This window comes from Rhinatrema bivittatum, chromosome 4 (genome assembly GCF_901001135.1).
Source record: "Rhinatrema bivittatum chromosome 4, aRhiBiv1.1, whole genome shotgun sequence".
NCBI classification, from domain to species: Eukaryota; Metazoa; Chordata; class Amphibia; order Gymnophiona; family Rhinatrematidae; genus Rhinatrema; species Rhinatrema bivittatum.
This window is the reverse complement of record NC_042618.1, coordinates 345,355,538-345,382,732: the sequence shown is the minus strand read 5'-3', so window position 1 is coordinate 345,382,732 and position 27,195 is coordinate 345,355,538. Positions and strand designations below refer to the sequence as shown.

The window sequence follows — 27,195 nt, the reverse complement described above, 5'->3', positions numbered from 1 at the left end:
ATTTTTAATTTTTTTTTTTAATTTTTACTTTTTTTTTACTTTTGGGGACTCCGACTTAATATCGTTATGATATTAAGTCAGAGGGTGTACAGAAAAGCAGTTTTTTCTGTATCGTGCGGGAATAACTAACAGGGCCATCAACATGCATTTGCATGTTGCGGGCGCTATTAGTTTTTGGGGGGTTGGACGCGCACTGTACTGTAACGGCCTGTGTGTCTGCTGTGTCAGCTTATCGCAGTGGTTGCCCACGGGTCTCCTCCCCATGGGCGGAGTCATCTCCATTGCGACCAAGGGTCCACAATGCCTCAAACACAACACCCGAAAGCCATCCAAGACTGGGTCCACTCCCTCATTATCCGATTCCTCCTGCATGACCTTAATTCCCAGCTCATCCAGGACCTGAGGAATCAGTGGACCCAACTCTTCCTTTCAAAATAAATGGACCACCCTAGGTTCATCCTCTTCAGATACTGGTAGCTCCTCAGACTCTGCCTTCCCCGTGCCATGTTGTAACAAGATGCCCGAATGGGAGGTAGGCAGACCTCGCATAGTACTAAACACACAAACTATGATACAAAATACGAGATATACAGCAATGAAAATATAGCTTTATTTACAGCACACATACTTCATTTCTCGTGAATATAATACACCCCAAATCAGCATCCTGCCACTCATCAGGTCGGGGAACCCCAGTGCGACTGAAAAATAGGAGCACACAGCTTCAACGGGAAAGATCCTGCGCCCCTCGTCAGTGCACAGGGGAGGTTCCAACCTCCCACTGGAGAACCCCGAGCTTTTATAGGGCTAAGTAAACAAGTGTGTGTGTGCGTAGATGAGCCAGCACCTGGGTCTGGGAACCTTTCTGTACAGGGTAGGGCTGCTGGCCAGGCATTCCCCCTCCTGTTGCATCAGGTCCCAGGCACAGACAAGCTACTCTCCCCCACGACCACTTGCGTAAGCCCTGCTGATACTGTTCTTCCCTTGATAAGCAAGTTTCCCATGTTCAACACAGTGTTTGTCCTGAGAGCATTTTTTATCCCATCATATTACACATGTGAACCAGAAGCCCCCTGATCATCCAGCGGATCAATCGCCGGATTATCTCCAAAAACTCCCATAGGATCTCCTTCCTCATCAGAGTCCAAAGCCAGGTCCACATCCTCACGAGAACCACTTCCTAGGCCCCGGAGATGGAAGATCCCCGCATCCCCCCGCATCCCCCCGCCAACTTCCTTTATGGCCTCTCTTCATGCCTCTTAGCTGGAAGCGGAGACTTGTGAGGCACCTGATGTTTATCTCCTACTCCTTTTTTGACTAAAAAAGCCTTGTGGAGGAGAAGGACAAGTCTGTAGAAAAAGCCTCTGAGTCACTAACATTGCTGCTGACCGCCTCTCCACCGGTTCTCCCATACAGTCCTGGTCACCAAGAATTCCCTGCAGCATCGGCGACAGTGGAGGAGGAGACTCCCCGGCCTCCTTAGAAACTGCACGCTTGTGAGGACACAATGACAAAATGGCAACCGTTTCCTCGGAATCCCCCGAGGCCTGTGGCACAATCCCCAAAGAACAGGTGACCCGCCAGGAAGAAGCCTCCGAAGAGATTCCCTCACCCCCAGCAGCATAAGCGGTACACAGGGCGAGACACGAGACGCTCTGCCCCCCCCCCCCCCCCCCCCCCCAAGCCTGACAAAACTTCCTGTGGTCAGCGGCCTGCGTCATGTGGTTGGCAAACACCCTGCTGCGCAGCACTGGTAGACTCGGCCCACACCTGCTCGTTTTCCTGCCCCCGGAAGAAAATGCGTATGCTCTCCCGCTAACCCTCCTGCCATGGCCCTCGTGTCTCGCCGCTTGGACATTGCCGCTTTCCTGGTTCCCAGCTGCAAAAGTTCACACTTTTTTTTTTTAATTAAAGCTTCAGCTCCCCAGGAACAAAGCAAAAGTGTACTTCCCTGTGTATGCTGACAGGCATCAGTGAGGGGACCACAGAAGAGCTGAGGAAACCAGAACCCCTGGCTTTCAGCCCTCTGGATGCTTTGGGTCAAGACTGCCAGGGATAAGCAACCCCCAGCTCGTGCAGCTCTATCCGAAGGATGGCCCACGAAGGCACCTAACACCTCAGGGAGCTTATTCTCCTTCTCTCTTATTTCTCTTTTTTTTTAAACTTTAGGCTGCAGGTTTTTCTCCTCTACCATCTGCTGGAGACAGAGAAATACTGAGGATTGCAGATGGCACTCTTGGTTATGTAGCAGAGTCTCAAAGGTTTTTTTCTCTGCCTCCATCTGCTGGTAGGGATGCAAAATCTGCTTCTCTGGACTAATCTAGGGTATGATCAAGAAACCTGACTTAGATTTCTTTTCCCTTCTAGGACCTCAGAACATGAATCTCTCTTCGTATCTGTGACTTCAGGGCACCCAGCTCAGATCTTTCTTCCTTCCCTAGACAGTAGGACACCAAGCTCTGATGTTTCTCTCCTCCCCATGACCTAAAAAAATATCTGGCTAAGATCTTTCTCCCCTTCCCGACCTTCAGGGCAGCCAGCTGGGAACTCTCCCCCTCTCCCTCACACGAAATCAGTTTAGATCTCTCTAACCTACTGGATAGCTGGCATTTATTTCAAATTTAAAACATTTTTTGAGTGTGGGACATTTTGGCATGTTTTGATAAATCTACATATTTAGTGCTTTAATTCAACACTTCAATCATATCTCTATGATAATGGCAGGATCCGACAATGGCATCCATGCATAATCCTACATTTTCTATTAGTATATAGAGAAAATTTCTTTGGGAAAAATGAAAAGTCCTTGTAAACTGAACAAATGAGGTATGAAGCCAAATGCCCAACCAAAAGGACAGATGGAGGACTGTTAGTAGCCTGCTGCTTTCTGCTTTTTTTCAATTCTACCACCAAGAAATTGTCTGTCTACATCTACTGAAAACGTCTTCTAAACAAGCAGAGATCAGAGACGAGGTCTTCATGTGTGCATGGAGGACCGTTGGAACAAGAAGAAAGACAAACAAGGAACAAAAGAAAAGACACAGATAGTTTCTAGGACCAAGAAAGATGCATTTGCACTTGTTTAGTATGAAAGAAGACAATGAGTGAGAGAGGCAGAGAAAAGGAAAGGTCAAAAGGCGACAGAAGGACACTGAGGAGTAAGGCATGAAGCAAGACAACAGAAAGTCAGTCGGCATTCTCCTCACACACTAACCTCTGTGTAAAGACTCTCTTGGTACTTTTCCATTATGATGGGATTCACTCGGGAATCGGATGTAAAGAGGTCTATGCTTTCTCTGGAGCCACTCAGTCCCTTGCCCTGGCTCAGGAACTTTGATGCTTTCCTGCCTTTCTTGCTGCTTGGACGTTCCTAACAGGCAGAAAACCATAGGCATGCAGCAGTCACCAAGAGAAGGATATATTGAAACTATCTGCTCTCCCCTGCACATCCTGTTTTACAGCCAGACAAAGGGGACAGGAGGTTCTTCAAATTCAAGACCACATCCGTCCTGGGACTTCCCCGCTTTCCTTCCACAGCTTCTCAACCTGTCCCATTTACCTTCCCTCTCGGAGACCATCCCCTCCCTTTCGATGTAACAACCCACTATTGTCAAATGCATTTCTAGGTCCTCCTATGTCAGTATTTCATGTAGCACCTCTTTATCGGCTGCTTTCTCTTTCCCCACTGTTTTTGAAGCTTTTCTCTCTTCTTTCTCTTTTCCTCCAGTTACTTTTTTTTCTTCTGCTACAGAGGTGAGTTTCTTCTCTTCCTTCCTGCCTTTTACAACTCGCTTTGAATCAGCTGAAAAACAAATCATTGCATTAACAGTTAAACCTGTCTAGATCCCACAGACCAAAAACTAGGAGCTAGCAGGTTTCAGAAAATACTTCAGAAGAACATAAGAGGTGCCATGCTGGATCAGACCATTAGGTCCACCGAGCCCAGCATTCTGTGTTTGCCTGGGACCAAGCCAGGCCACTTGGAAGTACCTGGCACGTCCTAATGGGGAGATCCATTCCCTGTGCTCATTCTCAGGAGTTAAGAGACAGCAATCCCCAAGACCACCTGTCCTCCAGAAACTTTCCCAAACCGTGTTTAAAGCCGGTGGGTAGTTTTACTTTCATTATTTTGCCTAATGAAAAATTACAGAGAGAGAATGCAGGTGCAAATCGCTGCAGGTAATTCTTCCATCAGACATACTGTGCTCAGTTTTCATTATTTAAAACTACCCGTGTTGTTTCCTTCCCTGACCAAACTCTGCCCTCGGGAATGCTTCAAAACAATGTGGGTAAAAGTACATAGGCGGTTGAAAAACAAGAGCACTTTTACCCGCATTGAGGGTGGGCAATAATCAAACACTATTTCACCCATTGAAATGGCTTTGATTATTGCTGTCTGTATATCCTATACAGAGCTAGGAGTATCCTGTCTTTACAGATATGTCCCAAAGTGATTGTCCACTGGAGTATGAAGCACTTAATATACTCTGCTGCCACTAGAAAGGGCTGGATCCTAAGATCATCATATATCTGGTAAATCAAATGCTCATTAGAGGTTCTTGATTAACAAAACTGACAGCCAAAGCACTCCGTTTAGTCACAGAACAGGTAGCATGAAAGGCTCCCCACCCTTCCCTGCCAACGTGCCTCAACTTTGCTTTGAAGAAATCATCTAACTGTGAGACAACTCACTCACGATATCTGTTAAATAAATCTCTGGCATCTTTGCTCAGAATGCCAACAGTGGGGCCAATTAGTGCTAAACTGTGCTGCTCATTTTTGTGATGAGGACGTTTCCACCAGGAACTGGACTGAGATCACTAATTCATTTCACATTGGCCAGCAAAAAGATTTCAGAGAGCGATGACTTTCAGTCACTACAGACCTGCTCTGCACCTGAACAGATGGCCTAGAGGTGAAAGACACTAACCCTTTGAGCTACCCCTCCTTCCTACACTACTATCAATCTAATGAGAATGAAAGATGTACTCCTTCTTGAGATAGTGAAGCCATAGAAGGGACTGTGGAAGAGGATGTTATCTCTTTATAGCTTCTTACCTGTTCCCTCCAGAGCAAACTCCTTCTCAGGAATGCCCATCATGGACCTGAACATTAGCGAGTAGCCCACCAGTCCATCAATAGCCTCGCGCCAGAGCTGTAGACTGCAGGACAAAAAAGTGGCTTCAGCCATGATGCTCCTCACACCTTCCAACTTACCAGGTTGATACGAAAATAAATACTGAAGGGATCTAGCGGTGGAAAGAAGCCATCAACCTATCTCAAGGAGAGGAAAATTGATTCTTACCTGCTAATTTTCCTTCCTGTAATACCACAGATCAGTCCAGACCAGTGGGTTGTGCATTCTTATCAGCAGATGGAGTCAGAGAACAATTAGAACTTTGGGCACTGCTACATAACGAGAGTGCCACCTGCAGTCCCTCAGTATTGACCTGTACCAAAGCCTAAACAACCAAACTTTACTTAAAAGGCGAAGGGGGTTGGAACCCAAATCTTAACCGCCAACCTCTCACCCAGAACAGATAAAACAAAAAAACCACTAGACCACCTGGGAACCTGCCCCTTCTGGAGCATTCGCAAAAAGACCAAATTGTTTCTTCAGGAAATATCACCTCTCAAATTAGTCTTTTGGATATGAAAAGGGGGACGGGATTCTGGACTGATCTGTGGTATTACAGGAATGAATATTAGCAGGTAAGAACCAATTTTCCTTTCCTGAACATACCCAGATCAGTCCAGACCAGTGGGATGTACCCAAGCTACTCTACACTGGACGGGAACCCGAAAAACCCGCTTGCACTACAACCTCACATCCAAACAATAATGCTTGGTGAAAGTGTGCAGGGAGGACCAAACCGCCGCTCTGCAGTTCTCCTGAGGCGACAGAAGCTGACACTCAGCCCAGGAGGTAGCCTGGGCTCTAGTGGAATGAGCTCTCAGACCCACGGGCACCTGACACCCACGGGCAACTTAAGCCACAGCGATAGCCTCCTTAATCCAGCGCGAAATCGTCACCTTTGAAGCCTTGTCACCCTTTTTAGGACCCCCAAATAAGACAAACAGATTGTCCGAACACTGGAAGTCATTAGTAACCTCCAAATAATGCAAAGGAACGTGACGCACATCCAAAAGATGAAGTTCCCTCTCCTGAGGAGAATCCCTGAACCAGTTCGGAAATCCTGGCAGATACATTGCCTGATTGACATGAAAAGCAGAGACCACCTTTGGCACGAAGGAAGGAATTGTGCACAGCAAAACTCTATCATCGAAAATCCTAAGAAAAGGATCTCGACACAACAAAGCCTGTAACTCTGAAATGCGTCGAGCAGAACAAATGGCTATGAGGAAAATGGTTTTCAAGGTTAAATCCTTAATGGGAGCTCTCCATAAAGGCTCAAAGGGGGCTCTGCAAAACACCCGAAGCACCAGGTTCAAACTCCAGTCCGGACATAACGGGCGTATGGGAGGACGTAAATGCTTTATTCCTTTGAGAAAATATGAAATGTCTGGTTGCACTGCCAGCGACTGACCGTGAACGCTGCCCCTTAAGGCACTTAAGGCAGCCACCTGAACCCTAAGAGAGTTGAAAGCTAAACCTTTGATCAACCCGTGTTGCAGGAAGTCCAACTCCTGGGGAATCTCCGTTGACAAAAGATCCAAGGAGCGCTGGCGGCACCATGCCTCAAATAACTTCCAGACCCTAACATAGGCCATAGAAATAGATGGCCGACGCGCCTGAAGAAGAGTGGAAATGACCTGCTCGGAATATCCCCTCAATCGCCGCCTCTCAAAAGCTAGGCTGCGAGAGAGAAGCGATCCGAAAATATGGGCCCCTGACGGAGTAGATGTGGAAGATGCGCCAGCTGTAGAGGACCTTCCAAGGCTAATCGCACCATGTCTCCAAACCACGGGTGACGCGGCCATTCCAGAGCCACCAATACTACACTGCCTGGATGCTGCTCTATGTGTCGCAGAAGCCGACCGATGAGAGGCCAGGGAGGAAAGGCATAGAGAAAAATGCCCATGGGCCACGAACATACCAGAGCGTCCAGTCCTACCGAGCCTATTTCTCAATGACGGCTGAAGAAGCGCTCTGTCTTTGCATTGGCTCGAGTTCCATCAGATCCAACTGAGGCACGCCCCCACCTGGTGCAAATGAAGTTCCATGCTTCGGGAGCTAACTCCCACTCTCCTGGATCGAGCTGTTGCCTGCTGAGGAAGTCCGCCTGTACATTTTCCACGCCCGCGATATGAGACGCGGCGATTCCTTTGAGATGGCGCTCCGCCCAAGCGAACAATAGCCTCACCTCCATTGCCACTGCGAGACTCTGTGTCCCGCCTTGCCGGTTGATGTAAGCTACCGGCGCCGCATTGTCTGAGAACACTCGAACCATTGTGTCCTTGACCAGAGGAAGAAATGCTCGGAAGGCCAGCCGGACAGCCCTCGTCTCGAGGCGGTTGATGGACCAGGATTTCTCCATTGGAGACCAAAGCCCTTGGGCGGATTTGTTGAGGCAGACTGCACCCCATCCGAATAGACTGGCATCCGTGGAGATAACCACCCAATTCGGAGGGTCTAAGTCTATTCCCTGTTCCAGGTTGCTACATGAAAGCCACCATGATAGACTGACTCTGGACTCTAGAAGGAGAGATAACGGTATATGGAACTGTTCCAACACCAGACTCCACCGCGATAACAGCGCACACTGCAACGGACGCAAATGAGCAAACAACCACGGGACCAAATCCAAGGTGGAGACCATGGATCTCAGAACCTCTAAGTGATGCCAAACCGTTGGATTCTTCCTCCAAAGCAGGGCTTGGACCTGATCCTGCAACTTTGTTACACGGTCCGCTGCCAGAGAAACCTTGCCTCGGAAAGTGTCGAAGAGCGCTCCCAAGTAGACCAACAACTGCGTGGGCTCCAAATGACTCTTCTGGACATTTATGACCCAGCCGAGCGACTGCAAGGTGAGCATCACCCTCTGAATCAATCTTATGCAGTCCTCCTGAGACTTCGCTCGGATTAGCCAGTCGTCTAGATACGGTTGAACAAGGATTCCCTCTTTGCGCAGGAACGCCGCCATGACCACCATAACCTTGGTGAAAGTACATGAAGCTGTCTCCAGTCCGAAAGGAAGAGCTTGAAACTGGAAAAGTTGGCCCATCACCTTGAAGCGGAGGAACCGCTGGTGAGCCCGGCGAATCGGGATGTGGAGATACACCTCGGTGAGGTCTAACGATGCGAGAAACTCTCCTTGCGTACCGCAGCCACCACAGTTCTCAACGTCTCCATGCAAAAACGGGGAACTCGCAAACACCTGTTCACCTCTGCAGATCCAGAATGGGACGAAAGGTGCCCTCTTTCTTGGGAACCACAAAGTAGAATGAATACCATCCCTTGCCCTGTTCTGCCAGAGAAACTGGAATAATGGTCAGGAAATCGAGCAGCCGTTGTAGCATCCTCTGAACTGCCTCGCACTTGACGCGCGAAGCAATGCGAGACTCCACAAAGGCCCTCCCGCACCGGGCGCGAAAACTCAAGACAATCTGCCTCCGACAGCTTCTATGACAGAATGGGTGCCCCTGGCTTCATTGGGTAGGTTTTCCACGACCAGCACCCAGGAAAGGACTGCTAACGTCCCGAGCCCGGCCTGGACCCTGAAGGAGCTGAAGACCTACCAGGGATAAATCTGCGAAAATCCTGAAAACGAGCCTACGGGGGAAAAACCTTCCCGAAGGTTTCCTATCCTCTGGCAATCGGTTGCCCTTGGACTCCCCCAGCAATTTCATTAACTGGTCGAGATCCTCCCCGAACAGAAGCTTGCCCTTAAAGGGGAGGTTACAAGTTGAGACTTGGAAGATAAGTTTGCTGACCAATTACGCAACCAGAGCAGTCCTACGAGCCATAACCGCAGATACCATAGTACACGCAAAGGTCGTAATCAAGTAATACAATGCGTCCGCGACAAAGGCAACTCCTGCCTCCAAACGCGCGGTTTGCAAGGGCCCCCTGCCGTCAGGACTGGGGGTTGCAGCTGCCTCCTGAACCCAGCAAAGATAGGCTCTCTGCAAGAGGCTGGCGCAAATCACCACCCTGAGACTCAGCACTGAGACCTCAAAGACTCGCTTCAGATGAATCTCCAGTTTGCGGTCCTGAATGTCCTTCAGCACAGCAGCCCTGGCCACAGGAATGGTGGTCTTCTTAGTCATGGCAGACACCGCCGCATCCACCTTCAGTATCTTTAGAAGATCCAAAACATCCTGCGCTATCGGGTAAAGTTTCGCCATGGCTCTTCCCACTTTAACCTGCATCCAGCGAGTCCCACTCCCGGGTCACTAGCTTGCGGACCTTCTTAGGTAATGGGAAGGAAGTCGTCGGACCTCGCATCCCATCCAGGACCGGTGACACCTTCACTGTCTGATTTCCTCCTGTGAAACTTTGATCCCCAGGACCTCAAGATCTGGGGAATGAGAGGTCGAAGCTCCTCTCACTTAAACAAGCGCACTACGCTGTGATCATCGCCTTCTGAGGGTGGTCCCAGATCCTGATCAGCCCCAGAGTCTGAGGGATCCCTGAGTGGGGCCGGCAACCTATTCACACCTTGAGCCCCTTGATGAGCCCTTGCAGGGTGATGGCAGCCCGGGGACCCCGTGGGTATCCGCTTTGGTGGAGGTTCTGCCAAAGGGTCTGGTTACACTGCTCTCTTCAGGATCTCCTGTTTCCTAGCCAGGAACGCCTGATGCAGCAGGAGCACAAAGTCAGGGGAAAACTCCCCTGAATCAACACCACCCCCTGCAGAAGGGTCCAGTGGCCCAGGGTCATTCCCAAATGTGGTAATTTGGTCCACCGGAGAAAAATGGGAGGGGCTCCTCCTCCCCCGGCAGCTGCCGTGAGCTACCCTCCCCTGCCAAGGACTGTGGTCCGGAGGACCGGAGCCGTTGCCTGTTTGCTGCTCCCCCCGAGGAAGTTCCCTCCTGCCCTAAAGAACAGGCAGAACACAGGGAAACTAGCATTATGGCCTTGCTCTGATGCCCCACACACGCGGAAGGTTCCCAACTTAGGCTGGGGTGCCATTGAGAAAATGAGCAGCAACGCAGTCAGCTAAAAAAAAGAAAAAAATTCCAGTCAGAAACCTTCGCGCGAACAGCAGGAGCGAAAAATAGAAAACTCCCCGCAGGTGAGGAGAGCTGCCAGTGCGAAAAAAGAGGCCTCACACGCACATGAAGGCCTACCCCCCCTCCGACCTACCCGAAGCCCAGGCCATCGTGAGGACCCGCAGGGTTAAGCTCACCACTCCAGCTGCCTTGCCGACTAAATAGCATGGCCCCTCCCTCAAATGAACTCCTTCTACCTTGAAGGCTTTTTCTTTGCTTTCTTTCTGAATTTTTTTTTTTGAAGAAAACTTTACCCTGACAGAGTTGGAGTCTGAGGGAAGGAGTGAGAGGAGCTTTCTCAGTGGTCAAGGAAACCCAGGAGCCTCTGGTTATTGAGACACTGGCACGGGTATCCAACCCCCCGGACGCCTGGCTTCAACTGAAGGATGGCCTACGAAGGTGCCTAACACCTCAGGAAGCTACATTACTAACTACAAACTAGCCTATCCTAGGAAAAAAACCTTCTCCCTAATAACCTTTTTTTTTTAACTGACTAACAGACTGCAGATTTGATCTCTACCATCTGCTGGAGTCAGAGAAATACTGAGGGGACTGCAAGTGGCACTCTCGTTATGTAGCAGTGCCCAAAGTTCTAATTGTTCTCTGACTCCATCTGCTGGTAGGAATGCAAAACCCACTGGTCTGGACTGATCTGGGTATGTTCAGGAACTTCATACCTTTAAGTAACTCACACATATTTGACCACAGCTATCCGGCAATCTGTACAATTCTCACACATACACACACAAGCAGACAAGGATTACAGACATCACGGGGAAGAGGCCCGACTTCATCAATGAAATGTATTGGGAGTCTCCATTATTATGGAATTAAAGTGAAAATCTTTTGCAAAGTCTGGGAAAACAGAAAATAAGGCAAACCATAGAAAGACAGAGAGCATAGAATAGAGGTGAGATACACCCTGTACTAGGTATGAAAAGAGAGAGCCTGCACTAGTCCTGGGTTGTGATTTGCATTTATCATGCATGCCAGAGTGGTCCTGCTCTCGGTGAGCTGAATTCTTTTATACGTTTTTAATGCATTCCAAAATGTGATGTGAAGTAACAAGAAATCTATGGTGGACAGTCATAAGATGCATCTTGGAAAGGAGGACATAAAGATAGTAAGCTGTCTATAGAAGAATATCTTAACTATTGAGCTGTGCCAGAGTGGTCATGTTAGAAGCTCTATAGGCCACAGAGTGTGACCCTGCAAGGCTTGATAAGGTATTTATTACCTTCCTTTTTTGATGGACTTACCATATTTGGTTTCAAGAGCTCAGAGTGTGTTTTAACTGCTGGGCTACACATTTCCAATATTGCCTTATTTAACTGGAACAGAAGTTCCTCACAGGTTTTGTCCTCTGGGATTGACAAGCACAGCCTAGTAAGAGAAATTGCAGTCCAGAATCCCATTGAGCAAGATAATCGCGTAGGGATGCTGCCTGCCCCCCCCCCCCAAAAAAAAATTATGAAATACAACTCAAAAACACCAATGAAGATGCTTTGCCTCTGAGCCTTCACAAATCACCCCATTGATCGGCTTCTTAATGCTCACAAACTAGTCATCTACCATGTGCTAAGTCCTCCTATACTGTCGGCCCACAATAATAAACCTTTACAAACCACTCCATCATACCTAATAAACTACCCGATGACCACCTTATACCTTCTCACAAATCACCTCGCTTACTACCCTCCAGTCCTCATTACCAACATTTTCTTGTCCCTCATCCTAACAACCAGACCACCACACACTATCACATACCTCACACTACCCTGGTGCAACTTAAAATGACAGAAAAATAATGGCTTGGCGGGAACAATAACACTTCCTGAGGTTTTATTTACTGGGTAGCAGTGCACAAAACATTTTGAAAAAGAATTCACTGGGATTTATGAGTAAATGTATAGAGGTGAAAGACTGAATCCTAAGTAAAAGCCGCGCTAGGGAGCGTCTTCTCAGAGATATAAACCATCCAGAATACACGGGAGAGGAAAATTAGTTTCTTACCTGATAATTTTCGTTCCTGTAGTACCACGGATCAGTCCAGGACTCCTGGGTTTTGCCTCCCCTCCAGCAGATGGAGACAGAGAAGTTTTAACAAGCTCTGCCCTATATCCTAAGGTGCCTCCAACAGCCTGTCAGTATTACTCAGTATCAAAGCGGAATGGCTTCCCAACATAAAATTTAGCATTGAACTTGCTTATAACTATTTAACTTCCGTATCTAAAATGGCTTATGAACCCCCAACTGGGAACTAGAACCCAATGAACAGTGAGAACAATGATCTTCAGTACAATTAAACCAAATGAAATACGAGTGGACTCTCCGTTACTCTCATGCATATAACAGGTGGGACTCTGGACTGATCAGTGGTACTACAGGAACGAAAATTATCAGGTAAGAAACTAATTTTCCTTTCCTTGTACGTACCCGGATCAGTCCAGACTCCTGGGATTCTACAGAGCTGACTTACCTAGGATGGGACCCTAGAGAGGAGCGCTTGGAGCACTCCTTCACCAAATCTCCCGGAATCCGGAAGCCTGGACATCCAACCTGAAATGTCTCGCAAAAGTGTGTAAAGACTTCCATGTAGCTACCCTGCAATCTCCTGTGGAGAGATTTGTTGACATTCTGCCCAGGATGCGGCCTGCGAACGGGTAGAATGAGCGCGAAGACCCACCGGTACTGTTTTACCACGCAATAAATAAGCAGAACTTATACTTTCTTTCAGCCAGCGAGCTATCATAGTCTTAGAAGCCACATTACCCTTCCTTGGACCACTCCACAATACAAAGAGAAGGTCTGACACTCGGAAGGGATTTGTAACCTCCAAATAGCGCAGCAAAGTTCTGCGAACATCCAATTTTAGTAAGTCCTTAGAAATTGGATCCGACCGGTCCAAATCTGGAAAAGACAGAAGCTCCACTGACTGATTCAAGTGAAAGGAGGAAACTACTTTCGGAAGAAAAGAAGGAACCGTCCTCAAGGAAACTCCCGAATCTGAAATCCGTAAAAACGGCTCTCTACACTATAACGCCTGCAGTTCCGACACCCGACAGGCCGAAGAAATCGCCACCAGAAAACCACTTTTAAGGTGAGGTCCTTCAATGTCACCCTTTTTAGAGGCTCAAAGGGCAGAGCACACAAAGCTGAAAGCACTAAATTCAGATTTCAAGAAGGACATGGACTGTGAAACGGCAGATGTAAGTATTTTGCTCCACGAAGAAAACGAGCCACATCCAGATGCAATGACAATGGCCTTCTCTGGATTTTGCCTCGCAGACAACCGAGCGCTGCTACTTGAACCTTAAGGGAACTACATGATAAGCCCTTAGAGAGTCTGGCTTGAAGAAAACCTAGAATGTCTGACACCGACGCCCGAGTTGGATTCACCTCACGGCCTACGCACCATGCTTCAAATACTTTCCACACCCTGACATAAACCAGGGAAGTAGATGGTTTGTGGGAGCATAAAAGCGTAGTCATCACAGCATCAGAATATCCCTTATTCTTTAGCCGCTGCCTCTAAAAAGCCATGTCGCGATCCGCTTATTCCAAATAAACGGGGCCTTGATGTAGAAGAACCGCGGACTCCCAAAAACGAAGAGGTTCCATTGCAGTTAGACTGAGGAGATCTGCAAACTAGGGACGCCTTGGCCACTCTGGAGCTACTAGAATCACCTCCACTGGATGGCGCTCTATTCGTCGGATCACCTTGCCAATCAGAGGCCAAGAAGGGAACACATACAGTAAGATGTTTGTTGGCCAGGGAAGAACCAGAGCATCAATGCCTTTGGTTCCCGTTTCTCTGCGGCGAGCAAAGAAGCACGGGGCCTTGGCATTCTTGAACGTTGCCATGAGATCCATGTGGGGCGTGCCACTCATCTCGCATATGCGCTGGAAGGCCTCGTCTGACAACTCCCATTCCCCGGGATCGAGGTGGTGACGACTGAGAAAGTCTGCCTGAACGTCGTCGACGCCGGCTATGTGGGATGCTGCAATGCTGACGAGATATCGCTCTGCCCAGTGAATCAACTGTTGAGCTTCTGCTGCCACCTGGACAACTCTTGGTTCCCCCTTGGCGACTGATATAGGATACCGTGGTTGCATTGTCGGACAACACTCTGACCAATTTCCGCCGGAGAAGCAGGAGGAACACTTGTAAGGCTAACCAGACTGCTCTGGTCTCCAGCCGATTGATTGACCACTGGGATTCTTCCTGTGACCACTGTCACTGCACCGCCTTCCCCAGGCAAACTTCTCCCCAGCCGGAAAGGCTGGTATCTGTGGTAAGCACTGTCCACTCGGGCACTACCAAGGGGACTCCGCGTTCTAGATTGTCCATGACGAGCCACCAGTCCAGACTGGACCGCGCAGAATCCGTAAGAGGAAGGGGCAGATGAAATTGCTCGGAGACTGGATTCCATTGGGAAAGCAATGCTGATTGTAATGTATGCATATGGGCGAAAGACCAAGGCACTAATTCCAGGGTGGAAGTCATCGACCCTAGGACCCGTAAGTAATCCTGGACTCTGGGGATACGTTTGGACAGCAAGTCTCAAATCTGCCCTGTAGTTTGCCAATGCAATCCTTGATGAGAAAAACTCTCCCCTGCTGCGTGTCGAACAGGGTTCCCAGAAACTCCAAGGATTGAGAAGGAATTAGATGACTCTTGGCAAGGTTGACCACCCAACCGAGGGACCTCAATAGCTGCAGCACTCTGCGGATTGCCACCTCGCAAAGTACTTCTGATTTGCCTCGAATCAGCCAGTCGTCCACGTAGGGATGCACCAACAATCCTTCTCTCCGAAGTTGCACTGCTACCATGACCATTACCTTGGTAAAAGTCCGGGGTGCGGTGGCAAGCCTGAAAGGCAGGGCTTGAAACTGATAGTGATGCCCCAAAATGAAAAACCTCAGGAATGTCTGGTGGATGCCTCCGTGAGGTCCAGAGATGCCAGAAATTCCCCCTTTCGCACGGATGCGATGACGGACTGCAGGGTCTCCATTTGGAAATGAGGCACTCATAGACATCTGTTGACCCTTTTTAGATCTAAAATAGGTCAGAAAGTGCCTTCCTTTTTGGGGACCATAAAGTAAATCGAATAGTGGCACCTTCTTCGTTCGGCAGGTGGAACCGGTATTTTGGCCCCCAGGTCTAGAAGGCATTGTAGTGTATCTTGTACCGCCTCTCGTTTTTCTTGGTACGCACTTGGAAATACCAGAAACTTCTCCCGAGGGAGCCGAACAAAATCTAAAGCGTAACCTTGACTTATCACTGTGAGGACCCACTGGTCCGTCAATTTGGTCCATTCCTCGTAAAAGCATGATAGCCTGCTCCCCACTACTGGCATCGGGGAATGGACCGGCTGCGTCTCATTGGGAGGACTTAACTCCTGGGGAAGACTGGGGGTTACCTGGTCTCCCAAAATGGCGGCTTCGAAAGGACTGAGACCAGGACTGTTGCCTGCTTGAACCTTGCCAAAAAGAGGGACCAGCAGACCTCGACCCGTGGAACCTCCTATTACCCCGGAAACGAGGCCGAGTCGCAAATAAGCCTCTGAACTTGGGCCGATCCTCTGGCAAATTATGAACTTTATTTTCGCCCGGGGATTGAATCATGTCTGTTGCGATCCCCCCTGCTGCTGCGCTACAGGAGGTCTCTTACCTTCCTCCAGAGGCCGCTCTGAAGCCAGGGCCTCGCCTACGTTCCATCCGGGACTTGCTCCAGGGCCTGAGAGGCCTAGCTGTGCCTGTGGCTTGCATGCCTCTGTGTTTGGACTTCCTGCTTCCAGCCATGCCCGTTTCTCTAGGGGCTGGCCCGCAGCTCTCTTCCCCAGTTATAGGACCAGCGGTGGGCGGTCCTGGCAAGCTCCTCCCAGGGAGTTGCCTTCTACCTCCAGTATTTAAGGACTTTCTGTTCACTTGCAACGGGCCTTTGGATCGGGCTCTACAGTCGTCTGTAACTTTGCCGATCCAGGTCCCCCGGTTTCGCCTTTGCCTTGATGGGTTCCTGTCCTGTGTCTCTGCCTGGATGTCTGCTCCTGTTCCTGCCAGCCGTAGGGCTTCGGATGTCAGTATCCCAGCATCGGAGTTCCTGTTCGCCTGGAGTTTCCCTGCACCCTCCTTCTCAGCGTGGTCCGCGACCAGCCTTCCTGGGCTGTGTAGGGCGCGTCTGGGACAGGGTGGTCCGCGACTCAGTCCCATGGGTGGGCTGAGTAGGGCGCCCTGATGGACAGTGCCATGTTTCCGTCCAGCCTTGTCTACAGTGTCTTGCTTCAGCCCTTGCCCGGATGTCTTCGTGTCTCTGCCTTGACCTACGTCCTCGTCTGGTTCCTGAGCCTTCTGTCCTGTTGGCCCTGGAGTGGCCAACAGGAGGGATTCGTCCCACGGGCTCTTGAAGCTTCCTGCCAGCCGAAGGGGCTTCGGATGTCAGTATCCCAGCATCGGAGTTCCCGCTCGTCTGGATCTTTTCTACGTCTCGCTTCAGCCCTTGCCCTGATGTCTCCAGCGTCTTGCTTCAGCCTCTCTTGGATGTCTGCTTCAGCCCTCGTCTCACGTCCTCAGTGTAAGGACTCTGTCTGCCCTCGCCTTTGTCCGGCCTGCTGCCCATTGCCGTACCCAGCGGCAGGTCCGAAAGGGCCGGGAACAGTCGGAGGACCGTTCATTAGTCAACTTCCCCGTGTTGGCTACCATGGGCATGCAGATCCGGCTGAGGGTCGGACTCCCTGCTTCTGTTCCTGCCTGCCTGGCTCACCATGCCTGCTCAGCTCACCTCCCACGGTGTGGCTGGGGCTCCTCCCTGGCTTTCGCCGTGGCCCAAGGGCTCACCACACCGCTTACGACGACCGCGCCCACGCGCGCTCGTAACAATGTCCTCCAAGTCTTTACCAAAGAGTAACATGCCTTTGAAAGGCAAGGAGCCGAGCTGAGCCTTTGAAGAGACATCCGCTGACCAGTTCCTTAACCACAGAGGCCTGCGCGCAGAAACTGCTGACACCTTGGATCTGGCCGATGTTTGCAACAGATCATAAAGCGCATCTGCATTGTAAGCGATTGCTGCCTCCAGACAAACCGCTTGGAGAGCTTCACCCTCCAAAAGGTCGGCATTGGCCTGAAGTTGCTGCACCCAGCGAAGGCCCACGCGCAAAGAAAAATTGCTGCACATGGCAGTTCGCACTCCCAGTGCTGACACCTCAAAAATCTTCTTGAGCTGAAGTTCCAATTTTCTATCCTGCAGGTCCTTAAGGGCCGTCGCACCCGTGACTGGGATGGTGGTCTTTCTGGAACTCGGAGCAAGTCCAATGCCTCCTCTGGCAGAGGATAGAGCCTATCCATAGCCTTACTCAGCTTCAATCCCAAGTCCGGGGTGTCCCACTCTCTGAACAATAAATCAGTCGCAGAGAAATGAAATGGAAAAGAAGTGGCAGGACCCCTTAGGCCCAACAGTACCGGATCCATAGCCCCTATCCGGGATTTTGCACCTGGAACTTCCAGACCCAATTCCCCCAGAATGGCGGGAATAAGCGACCCTAATTCCTCCTTCCTGAATAGATGAACCACCTCGTTCCCTTCCATAATTTGGGTACCACGGTCTAAGTCCTTCTGCTGATCCGCATTACTGTCTGCCCCTGTCGGGGGCTTGGGCTGCTGATCCCACTCCTCCGGCTCTGAGGAGTCCATCTCCGCAACATTAGCCACTGACCTCAAGGAACGCTTCCCCTTATGTGGTTTCAGACCCCCTATGGACCTGGACTGCTTCCGAGCCATCCTGCGCGGAGCCTGCATATTAGCTTTTTCTCCGGCCTGCTTCTTCCCAGCCTTCCTGGCCTTAAAGGTGTAATGAAGAAGCAATACAAACTCTGAAGAAAATGAAGAAACAGAAGAGGAATCTGAAATCCCCTCGGGGTCATCCTCTGACACAAGGACGAAAAAAATTTAAAGTGGCCGGGGGCAAAACGGAGGGCCCTTCTCCTCCAGGGAGACAATCTGTGCACAGGTCCTCCCTCGAAAGGTGCGCACGCAGCAGGCCGAGCCCCGGGGCATCCCGATCGGCACAATGAACGCAGCAGCAAGTCCAAAAAACGCAGCAAAAAAGTAAACAAACAGCGGCTCACTTACCCGACCCAAGCTGGAAAGAGAAGGAGAGTCTGCGTGTCGAGTAAACAAAGTTTTTTTGTTTGTTTGTTTGTTTTACAGAAAGAAAACTTGCCTGCCGCTGTCCGTGGTTCTGGCCCTGCTGGGGTGAGTGAGCCGGGCTCTCCGGTATCACCCCAGACTGCTTCAACTTACTTACAGGGTCCTCAACCCTTAAAAGCAGCTGTCTCTAAGCACCAGGAGGGATGGTCCCTTCAGGACCTCACAACCTCCTGGGAGGCCGTCTCCTGTCACTGACCTTTTCTTTTTTTTTAAACTTAATTAGGAATTAAAGGAATAGACACAAAAATCCCAATTCCTAACCTACAAACTTATCTGACTTTTTTTTTTTTCAGGTAAACAGACCAGATTGTAGGATTTTGCACCCCCACCATCTGCTGGGGACAGAGAAATACTGACAGGCTGTAGGTAGCACCTTAGGATATAGGCAGAGCTTGTTAAAACTTCTCTGTCTCCATCTGCTGGAGGGAAGGCAAACCCCATGAGTCTGGACTGATCCGAGTACGTTCAGGGAACATTCCATTTCTGCTCTTCTATGATTTGTTATTTTAATTTCACAGGTGGATCTTTAGACAGGGTACAACAGCCTGAACATCAACCCATGAGTCTCCAACTATTAGTGATTGCATACCATGCCAAGTATCACCTAACAGTGTCTTCCAGCATCAGTGACAGGGGCACACTATGACAGGGTACACCCAGTGTGTCTCCTGGGGTTAGTGAGAAGATACACTGCAGAAGTGTCACCCAGTCTGATACCAGGTGTCAGTGACAAGGGGCACCATGACAGCTGTCACTCAATGGATGTCCTGTCATCCGTGACAAGATAGGAAAATCTTGGGAGTTATTCTTTTCTCAGTCGCCACACAGCCACCTTCCTGTTAACAAATGCACCTGGCACAGCTGTCTGTGCATTCTCAGTGACCTGAGACGTGGTACCTGCTTAAAATCATCAATCGAAAGGTTCCAATTTTTGCTGCTCCTTTTCTCTTTAGCTTGTATACTCTGGAGATCTTGGTATTCTTCAGGGACTGGGCTGGCAATGTGCTGTTGCCACAACTGATGCATCTCTTTGACAACATGGTGTTGGTAATGTAACTGTGACAGAAAAAGCAAGACACAATAGAGAAAGGAGGGAAGGAACACAGGGAAAGGAAGGGAAAAGCAAAAGAATGGAAGGAAAGAAAGAAAGAGGGAGGAGAGGCCAGGTGAAAGGACAGAGTGCGAAGGAAGAGCAAAGGAAAAAAAGTGGGAAAAAAAAAGGGACAGAATAGATTTATCACTTTGTGATGTAAAAATATGCTTTGAGACAAAACAAATATATTTGCTGTTTGAATCTAGCTTGGTTCTAAAACTTTCTAAGAGTGGAGGGAAAGCTGAGCTCTTTCCACCCAGGGCACCAGGCACCGGCATGATAGAGATATGTGCAATCCCTGAGCCCGGGAGATTTCTAAGCACTGCCTCAGCTCCTCCCAGCAAACATCTATCCTTTTCAATCCAGAACTACCCAAATGATTTAGGAAGTAGTTCAAGGTTTCTGTTCCACGGAATGCCCCAAAGACCGGGAAACCCCCCCCTTTACAGGGCAGAAACATCTGGATTTTCCAGATCTAGGAGAGCCTTCAAGCTGTTTGCCAGCAGTAGAAGAGGAGCAGCCTGTACCTGCGGATTCTTCCTGTGGAATAACTCCTCCTCGGTGATGTATGCGTCCACAGGCGTCAGGGGCCGTTCTGGGCTCCGAATACCATCAAGCAGCTCCTGCACCACATCTTTTTGCCAAAGCCACTGTCCTGTTTGTCTTCCGTTCTGCCTGAGGCACAACACACACTAGAGGCAATAAGCTAATCCTGCAGTAGCTCTTTATCAGTATAATTCAAACATAAATAGGAGATGTTTTCATCCCATATACTGCACTTTTCAAGCCCTGACACATTTTGGGGCTTTCTTCTGTGCTGAATCTGGAGGCACAGTTCCCAGGTTTTAATACTATCTCAGCACAGAAGGATTAGACTTAATAGATTTGAGGACTCCTTTCATTCTTCAGGCAGCTATGTGAGTGTGTGCATCTATATGTATCTATACACACACCCACCACACACACACGCTTTCCTCTATGTATGCTACGTATTTTTAGGCATTAATGGACTGCATGGCCACCTGTGTAAAGACCATCTATGACAAAGGTCAGCACCAATTGCTTTTATAGTCTCTAGGAAGAACAAACTATAAAAGAGGCCACTCCAAAATGAACTGTCCATACATGATCAAATATATATAACACAACATGCAGAAATAAAGAGATCAATATTCAGAGAACCGGCGAGTTACCCATGTAACTTTATGCAGATACTCAGCAGGACCTTACCTGGATAAGTCGCACTGGATAAAGTTACGCACATAGGGGCGGATTTTCAAAGGGTTATGCGCGTATATTACGCGCGTAACCCCGAAAACCCGCTTCTGTGCACGCTAAGCCTATTTTGCATAGGCTCGGCGATACGCGCAAGCCCTGGACGTGTGTAAGTCTCGGGGCTTGAAAAAATGGGTGGGTCGTGGGCGGGGCGGTCTGGGAGAGGGGCGTGGGCGTGGCCAGAGGCCTCCCCACTGCCGCTGGGCCCGGGGAGTGGCCGCCGCGCACAAACCCAGGAGTAAATAAAAAATAAGGTGAGGGGGGATTTAGGTAGGGCTGGGGGGGCGGGTTAGAAAGGGGAAAGGAGGGGAAGGTGGGGGGTGGGCGGAGGGAATGGGAAAGCCATCGGGGCTCCCCTAGGGCTCGGCGTGCGCAAGGGGGTTGCACACGCACGCAAGGTGCAACAAGTGTGCACCCCCTTGCGCGCGCCGACTCCGGATTTTATAACATGCGCACGGCATGTTATAAAATCGGCGTAGATTTGTGCGCGCTGGGTTGCGCGCACAAATCTGCGCCCGTGTGTATCTATTAATGATCCGGCCCATAATTTTACCTGATAACTGTAGGACAGTATCTTTCTGACCAGACTTACATGTGTAACTTTAATCAGAGAGTGCCCAATATGTGCACTCACCCTCTAAGGTTTAGCTCCACTCCTGGAATGCCTCTGGCACTGTCTCTGTTTATTAGATTTCATGCGCACAAAATTTAGCTACTCAGTAGGAGGAGATATTTAAATTTAGATTTTTGTCTGGCTAACTCTGATGGTTAGCCAGACAAAGCCTTTGAATATCAACCTTAAAAAGGCATACACTGTGCACATCTATACACGACACATACAGACATGCCTGCGTCTACACAGTACAATCATATAGTGCACATGAGGCATATGCAGGACACAAAAACACACTTCACCGTCTGCACTAGATATATATAAGCACATAGAGTCTAGCATCTAAACAGGGCACAAATAAGACCATACCCTAGACAATACATATCTGAACTTATACCAGTGTATAACGCATGCATGATAAGTATAAGAATACACACTGCAAAGTACATTATAAATAGTGCTAAAGATAGGACACCATAAGCAGGACACATATACGGTACTCCCACAAAGAAAGGAACACTTTGCACATTTCTAAGCACACATACGCAAAAACATACACACACACACACACACAAGTGAATAGAAAGACCAAGGAGCAACATATACACAGTTGCATACAAGCCCCAGCTGACATGCTCATTGCTGCTCTTGGTTTCTTGAATAGATGAAACGTTAATAAATCCCTCACCTCGAGAGCCTGTCTAATTTCATATGTCTTGTCCTCATACAGAGCAATACCCCATAGGGACACCTGCAGTGATGCCCCTCCCAGTAACACTGGGTGAGTGCAGAACTCCCACACTTCACTGAAAATGCCACTATTTGGAGATTTAAATAGGAAGGAAAAATTTATGCTCTCCCCTGGCAGAATCACACCTAAAACACAAACACAGAAGAACATTATACACACAGAAGTCATGTACTTATAGAGACACATTTTTCAAGGCTTGGTCAGGACATGTAGATGTAAAATAAGGAGTTATACAGTAACGGGGATTGCTTATAGCTATCAAATGTGAGTGTAATTTGTTATACGTGTAATTTTGCATGCATGGAAAAGGAGCATTTTGGAGGGGTGTCTATGACTTACACATGCAACAGAAAATTTCTAAACAATCTACAATATACCTTTTGTGCTACATATTGAAATGGGTAAAGTTATGCACATATATCCTAGATGCATAGCAATCTAATTTTCAAGGTCAACTTGGGCATTTACTTTGAGCTTGAAAATAAAGGGGATTTTGTGTGTGCTTCAAAGTACATGCAAAAACCTTAAGTTGTAAGGACTACTGAAAATGTAGGGGTCCGTTTTCCAAAAATTGACCTTCTAAAATCAGGTTTCAGCTAGGAAAATCTGGCTGTTTAAACATAAGGAGGTCCATATTCAATCACAGCCCAGATAGCAAAGTTAGCCAGATAAACCTATCCAGCTAACTTTGGAGGCACATTCAATAGTGTAGCTGTATATACTACTGAATATAGCCAGCTAACTTTATTCGGCTAACTTTAGGACAGCTCTTTGGTCCGGCCAGACTTAGCTGGCTAACTTTCCTGGCTAACTCTGAATATCAGAGTTAGCCAGGAAATGTATCCAACTACTGTAACTCAGCTCCTCCCAGTTACGACCCTGGAAGACGTCAAACTTATCCGGCTAAATTCTAGCTAACTTATTAGCCAGATAAGATCCTAAATTTTAATTTAACCACATAACTTCTGAGTTATCTGGCTAAATGCTTTTGGCCTTTGTAACTGGCTAAATTCATACAGTTCAAATTGCAAGCTGAATAAATTAAGCTGGGGAAGGGGTGTTCCCGGAGCAGGTTTTTGTATTTAGCCAGTTAATACAATATTCAGTGCTAACTGGTTAAAGACAGCTGGCCATGCAAATAGCAGACCTGAATTGGCTCTTTAAATTTTAAGCAGGTAGATTTAGCTGGATATTTAGAAATACAACCAATGGAGTAAGTGCAGCTGAATATCCATGAAAAGATAAACAGATAAATTCACCCTGTTATCTTATCCACTCAAACAGGGCGAGATTAAGAAATACTGAGGCCCTAAGCTATGTCAATTTTAAGAGGTCCCACAGCAGTACCAAAACAAATGTAAAACTTGAAATTTAGTAATTCTTTTGTATTGGAGGCCCCCTCATAATCTGAGGTCCTAGCTGTAACTTAGGAAGCTTGTGCCTACCTCTCCAGCACTGCACTCAAGAGGTTTTTGAATATAGGAAAATAGGTTCTTACCTGCTAATTTTCGTTCCTGTAGTATCAGGGATCAGTCCAGACTCCTGGGTTTTGCCTCCCCTCCAGCAGATGGAGACAGAGAAGTTTTAATGGACTCCGTCCTATATCCCTGAGGTGCCACTTAGAGTCTGTCAGTATTACACTGTACCCAAGCAGAAGGATTAAAGCATAACTTCCACATAAACAACCTCCAATGAACGAAACCATGCCCATACTCTTTCCCTGAAAAGGGGGGCAGTCGGTAAACTTGCAGAAATATGACTACCAGCTGAGCGGACTCTCTGTTTTCCCACGGGCGGGACTCTGGACTGATCCGTGGTACTACAGGAACGAAAATTAGCAGGTAAGAACCAATTTTCCTTTCCCTGAATGTTCCCGGATCAGTGCAGACTCCTGGGATGTACCAAAGCTTCCTTAACCAGGGTGGACTGAGAGAGTCCCGCTCAGAGTACACTGGCCATGAAGGAACCGGGCTCAGGGGCCCGGACATCTAGACAATAATGCCTGGCAAAAGTGTGTGTAGATTTCCAGGTAGACACCCCACAAATTTCCTGCGGTGACACCTGTTGACATTCCACCCATGAGGCCGCTTGCGATCGAGTAGAATGAGCTTTAAGACCAACCGGAATTGGACGGCCCTGAACAAGGTAAGCCGAAACAATAGCTTCCTTTAGCCAGCATGCGATAGTGGCCCTTGAAGCTTTATGACCCCTCCTGGGTCCACTCCACAGAAACGAATAGATGGGCCAAAAGATGGAAACTGTTCGCGACCTCCAAGTAACGCAACAACACTCTCTTTACGTCCAACTTCCTTAAATCCCTAGACTCTGGAGTAGAAGAATCCAGACCCGTGAAAGAAGGGAGCTCCATTGACTGATTCAAATGAAAGGAGGACACCACTTTCGGGAGAAAGGAGGGAACTGTTCTTAAGGAGACTCCTGCTTTAGAAATCCATAAGAAGGGCTCCCTGCAAGATAAGGCCTGAAGCTCGGAAACACGCCTTGCTGAGGAGATAGCTACACGAAAAACTACCTTCAATGTCAGATTTTTCAGGGTTGCTCCTTTCAATGGCTCAAAAGGAGCATTACAAAGGGTGCAGAGAACCAGATTGAGCTTCCACGAAGGACAGGGGTTCCGGACAGGATAACGCAAAAGCTTAGCCCTTCTCAGAAAACGAGCCACATCCAGATGAGATGCTAGTACAACCCCTTGCACCTTTCCACGAAAATAACCAAGGGCTGCCACCTGAACTTTTAGAGAATTAAACACCAGCCCCTTGGTTAATCCAGCCTGTAAAAAATCCAGAACATCTGGAATTGAAGCCCTGGATGGCTGCACTTCGTGGTCTAGACACCAGGATTCAAATACTCCCCAAACTCTAACGTATGCCATGAAGGTAGAAGTTTTACGGGAATGTAAGAGCGTGGCAATAACCGCATTCGAGTAACCCTTACTCCTTAATCTCTGCCTTTCAAAAGCGATCTACCTCTCCGAAACAAACGGGGCCTTGTTGCAGGAGATTCGGAGATGGCCGAAATCTCAGCGGACCGTCCACTGCTAGATTCAGAAGGTCGACAAACTATGAACGCCTTAGCCACTCTGGAGCCACGAGTATCACCTTGCCCAGATGAGCTTCAATGCGGCACAGAATGTTTCTGACCAACGGCCATGGTGGAAAGACGTACAACAGAACGTCCTTTGGCCAGGGAAAGACTAGAGCATCTACTCCCTCTGCTCCTGGTTCCCGTCGCTGACTGAAAAATTGAGGAGCCTTGGCATTGCAACACGTCGCCATGAGATCCATGGAGGGCATGGTCCAGCATGTTCACAGAAGACAAAAGGCCTCTTCGGAGAGTTCCACTCTCCCGGGTCCAACGAGTGGTGGCTGAGAAAATCGGCTTGCACATTGTCCACCCCGGCAATGTGAGAGGCCGCAATCTTGTAGAGGTGTTGCTCCGCCCAGTTGATTAACAGCTGAGCTTCTGCCGCCACCAGACAACTCCTGGATCCCCCCTGACGATTGATGTAAGCCACCGTCATCGCCTTGTTGGAGAGTACCCTCACTGATCGTCCCTCTACTAAAGGAAGGAGGGCCTGCAGCGCCAACCAAACCGCTTTGGTTTCCAACTGATTGATCGACCAGGAGGATTCCATTCTTGTCCATTGGCCTTGCACTGCCGTTCCTTGACAAACCGCTTCCCACTCGGAGAGGCTGGCATCAGTGGTTACCACTATCCAGGAGGGAATTTCCAAATCCACCACCAAAGAAGACTGGACCATGCCGAATCCGTCAATGGGAGGAGAAAATTAAACTATTCAGAGAGTGGATTCCACCGGGAGAACAAGGCCTGACTGAAGAGGACGCATATGCGCAAAAGGCCTAAGGCACCAGTTCGAGAGTGGAAGCCATCGAATCAAGGACCTGCAAATAATTCCAGACCCCTGGGACGAGGCATGGATCACAAGGACTTCCACCTGAGTGAAAAGCTTGGACAATCTTTCCTCTGTAAGAAAAACCTTCCCAAGATCGTGTTGAACCGAGCACCCAAAAACTCCAAGGACTGGGAGGGAACCAGGTGACTCTTGTCGGGGTTGACCACCCAACCCAACGAGTCTCAAACATCTGTAGCACCCTCTGCCACCGCTGTTCTGCAAAGGTGTTCTGACTTCGCTCAAATCAGCCAATCGTCCAACACAGGGGTGTACCGGAATCCCCTCCTTTCGCACGGCCACTGCCACAACCACCAACACCTTGGTGAAGACTCTGGGCGCCATCACCAGACGAAAGGTAGAGCGCAAAATTGAAAATGATGCCCCAGGATCTGTTAAAAATCTTGAAACCTACCCCGCCTGGTTTTTTTCCCCAGAGATAAGCCAGTGATGAAACAGACTTTCAGTTTCAAAACATAACATTTATTAAGTAGCTTAGAGATCTTATAAGAAATGGCAGTATCTGTTTATTTCATGCATGCATACAAAAATCAAGATAGCGGAAACCGAAGAAACGAGATTGTGTTTCCTTCAGGGAGTAAATGGAGACATTACAGAATATACTGTTTCTCGTGCAATGCCTTTTGCTCATCGTTTAAATTTGAACTCTGGGAATCTAATCTGGTGCTAAACAACAGATCGCAAACTGCAAATATTTCTGATGATCCGGGCGTATAGGAATGTGCAAGTAAGCTTCTGTCAGATCCAGAGACGCTAGAAATTCCCCTTTGTGTACAGACACTATCACCGAGCGAAAAGTTTCCACCCAAAAACGAGGCACCTTTAGAGTCTGATCGACTCTCTTTAAGTCTAGGTTGGGACGGAAGGTGCCCTCCTTCTTGGGCTCCACGAAGTTGATGGAGTAGCGCCTTAGCCTGAGCTCTCCGGAACTATGGCGCCTAGGTCCTGTAACCACTGCAGAGTATCTTGTACCGCCCGGCGTTTTTGGTGATACCCTCATGGGGAAACCATGTACCACTCGTGGATCGGCCGAGTAAAATCTAACGCATAACCATGTTCTTCTACTATACTGGGGACCCACTGATCTGAGGTTAAGTTGGTGCACTCTTCTAGAAAAAGGGATAACCTCCCCC

The 27,195-nt window shown here is 48.6% G+C and overlaps 2 protein-coding genes across 2 annotated transcripts in view; both read right to left on the bottom strand.

Annotated features, from left to right (window-relative positions):
* The window catches only part of LOC115090942 (MYCBP-associated protein-like), a 40,210-nt gene extending 19,402 nt beyond the window's left edge, over positions 1-20,808 (bottom strand). Inside the window, exons 1-6 of the mRNA XM_029600633.1 lie at positions 20,002-20,808; positions 19,279-19,437; positions 11,436-11,559; positions 5,059-5,162; positions 3,657-3,802; positions 3,215-3,370 (exon numbers count right to left, since the gene is read on the bottom strand). Coding sequence (XP_029456493.1) covers positions 3,215-3,370; positions 3,657-3,802; positions 5,059-5,113 — 357 coding nt within the window. The 5' untranslated portion in view covers positions 5,114-5,162; positions 11,436-11,559; positions 19,279-19,437; positions 20,002-20,808. The remainder of the gene's footprint in view (positions 1-3,214; positions 3,371-3,656; positions 3,803-5,058; positions 5,163-11,435; positions 11,560-19,278; positions 19,438-20,001) is intronic.
* Positions 20,809-21,226: 418 nt separating this feature from the next.
* LOC115090937 (MYCBP-associated protein-like) overlaps positions 21,227-27,195 on the bottom strand; it is a 140,822-nt gene continuing 134,853 nt past the window's right edge. Inside the window, exon 12 of the mRNA XM_029600628.1 lies at positions 21,227-22,238. Coding sequence (XP_029456488.1) covers positions 21,823-22,238 — 416 coding nt within the window. The 3' untranslated portion in view covers positions 21,227-21,822. The remainder of the gene's footprint in view (positions 22,239-27,195) is intronic.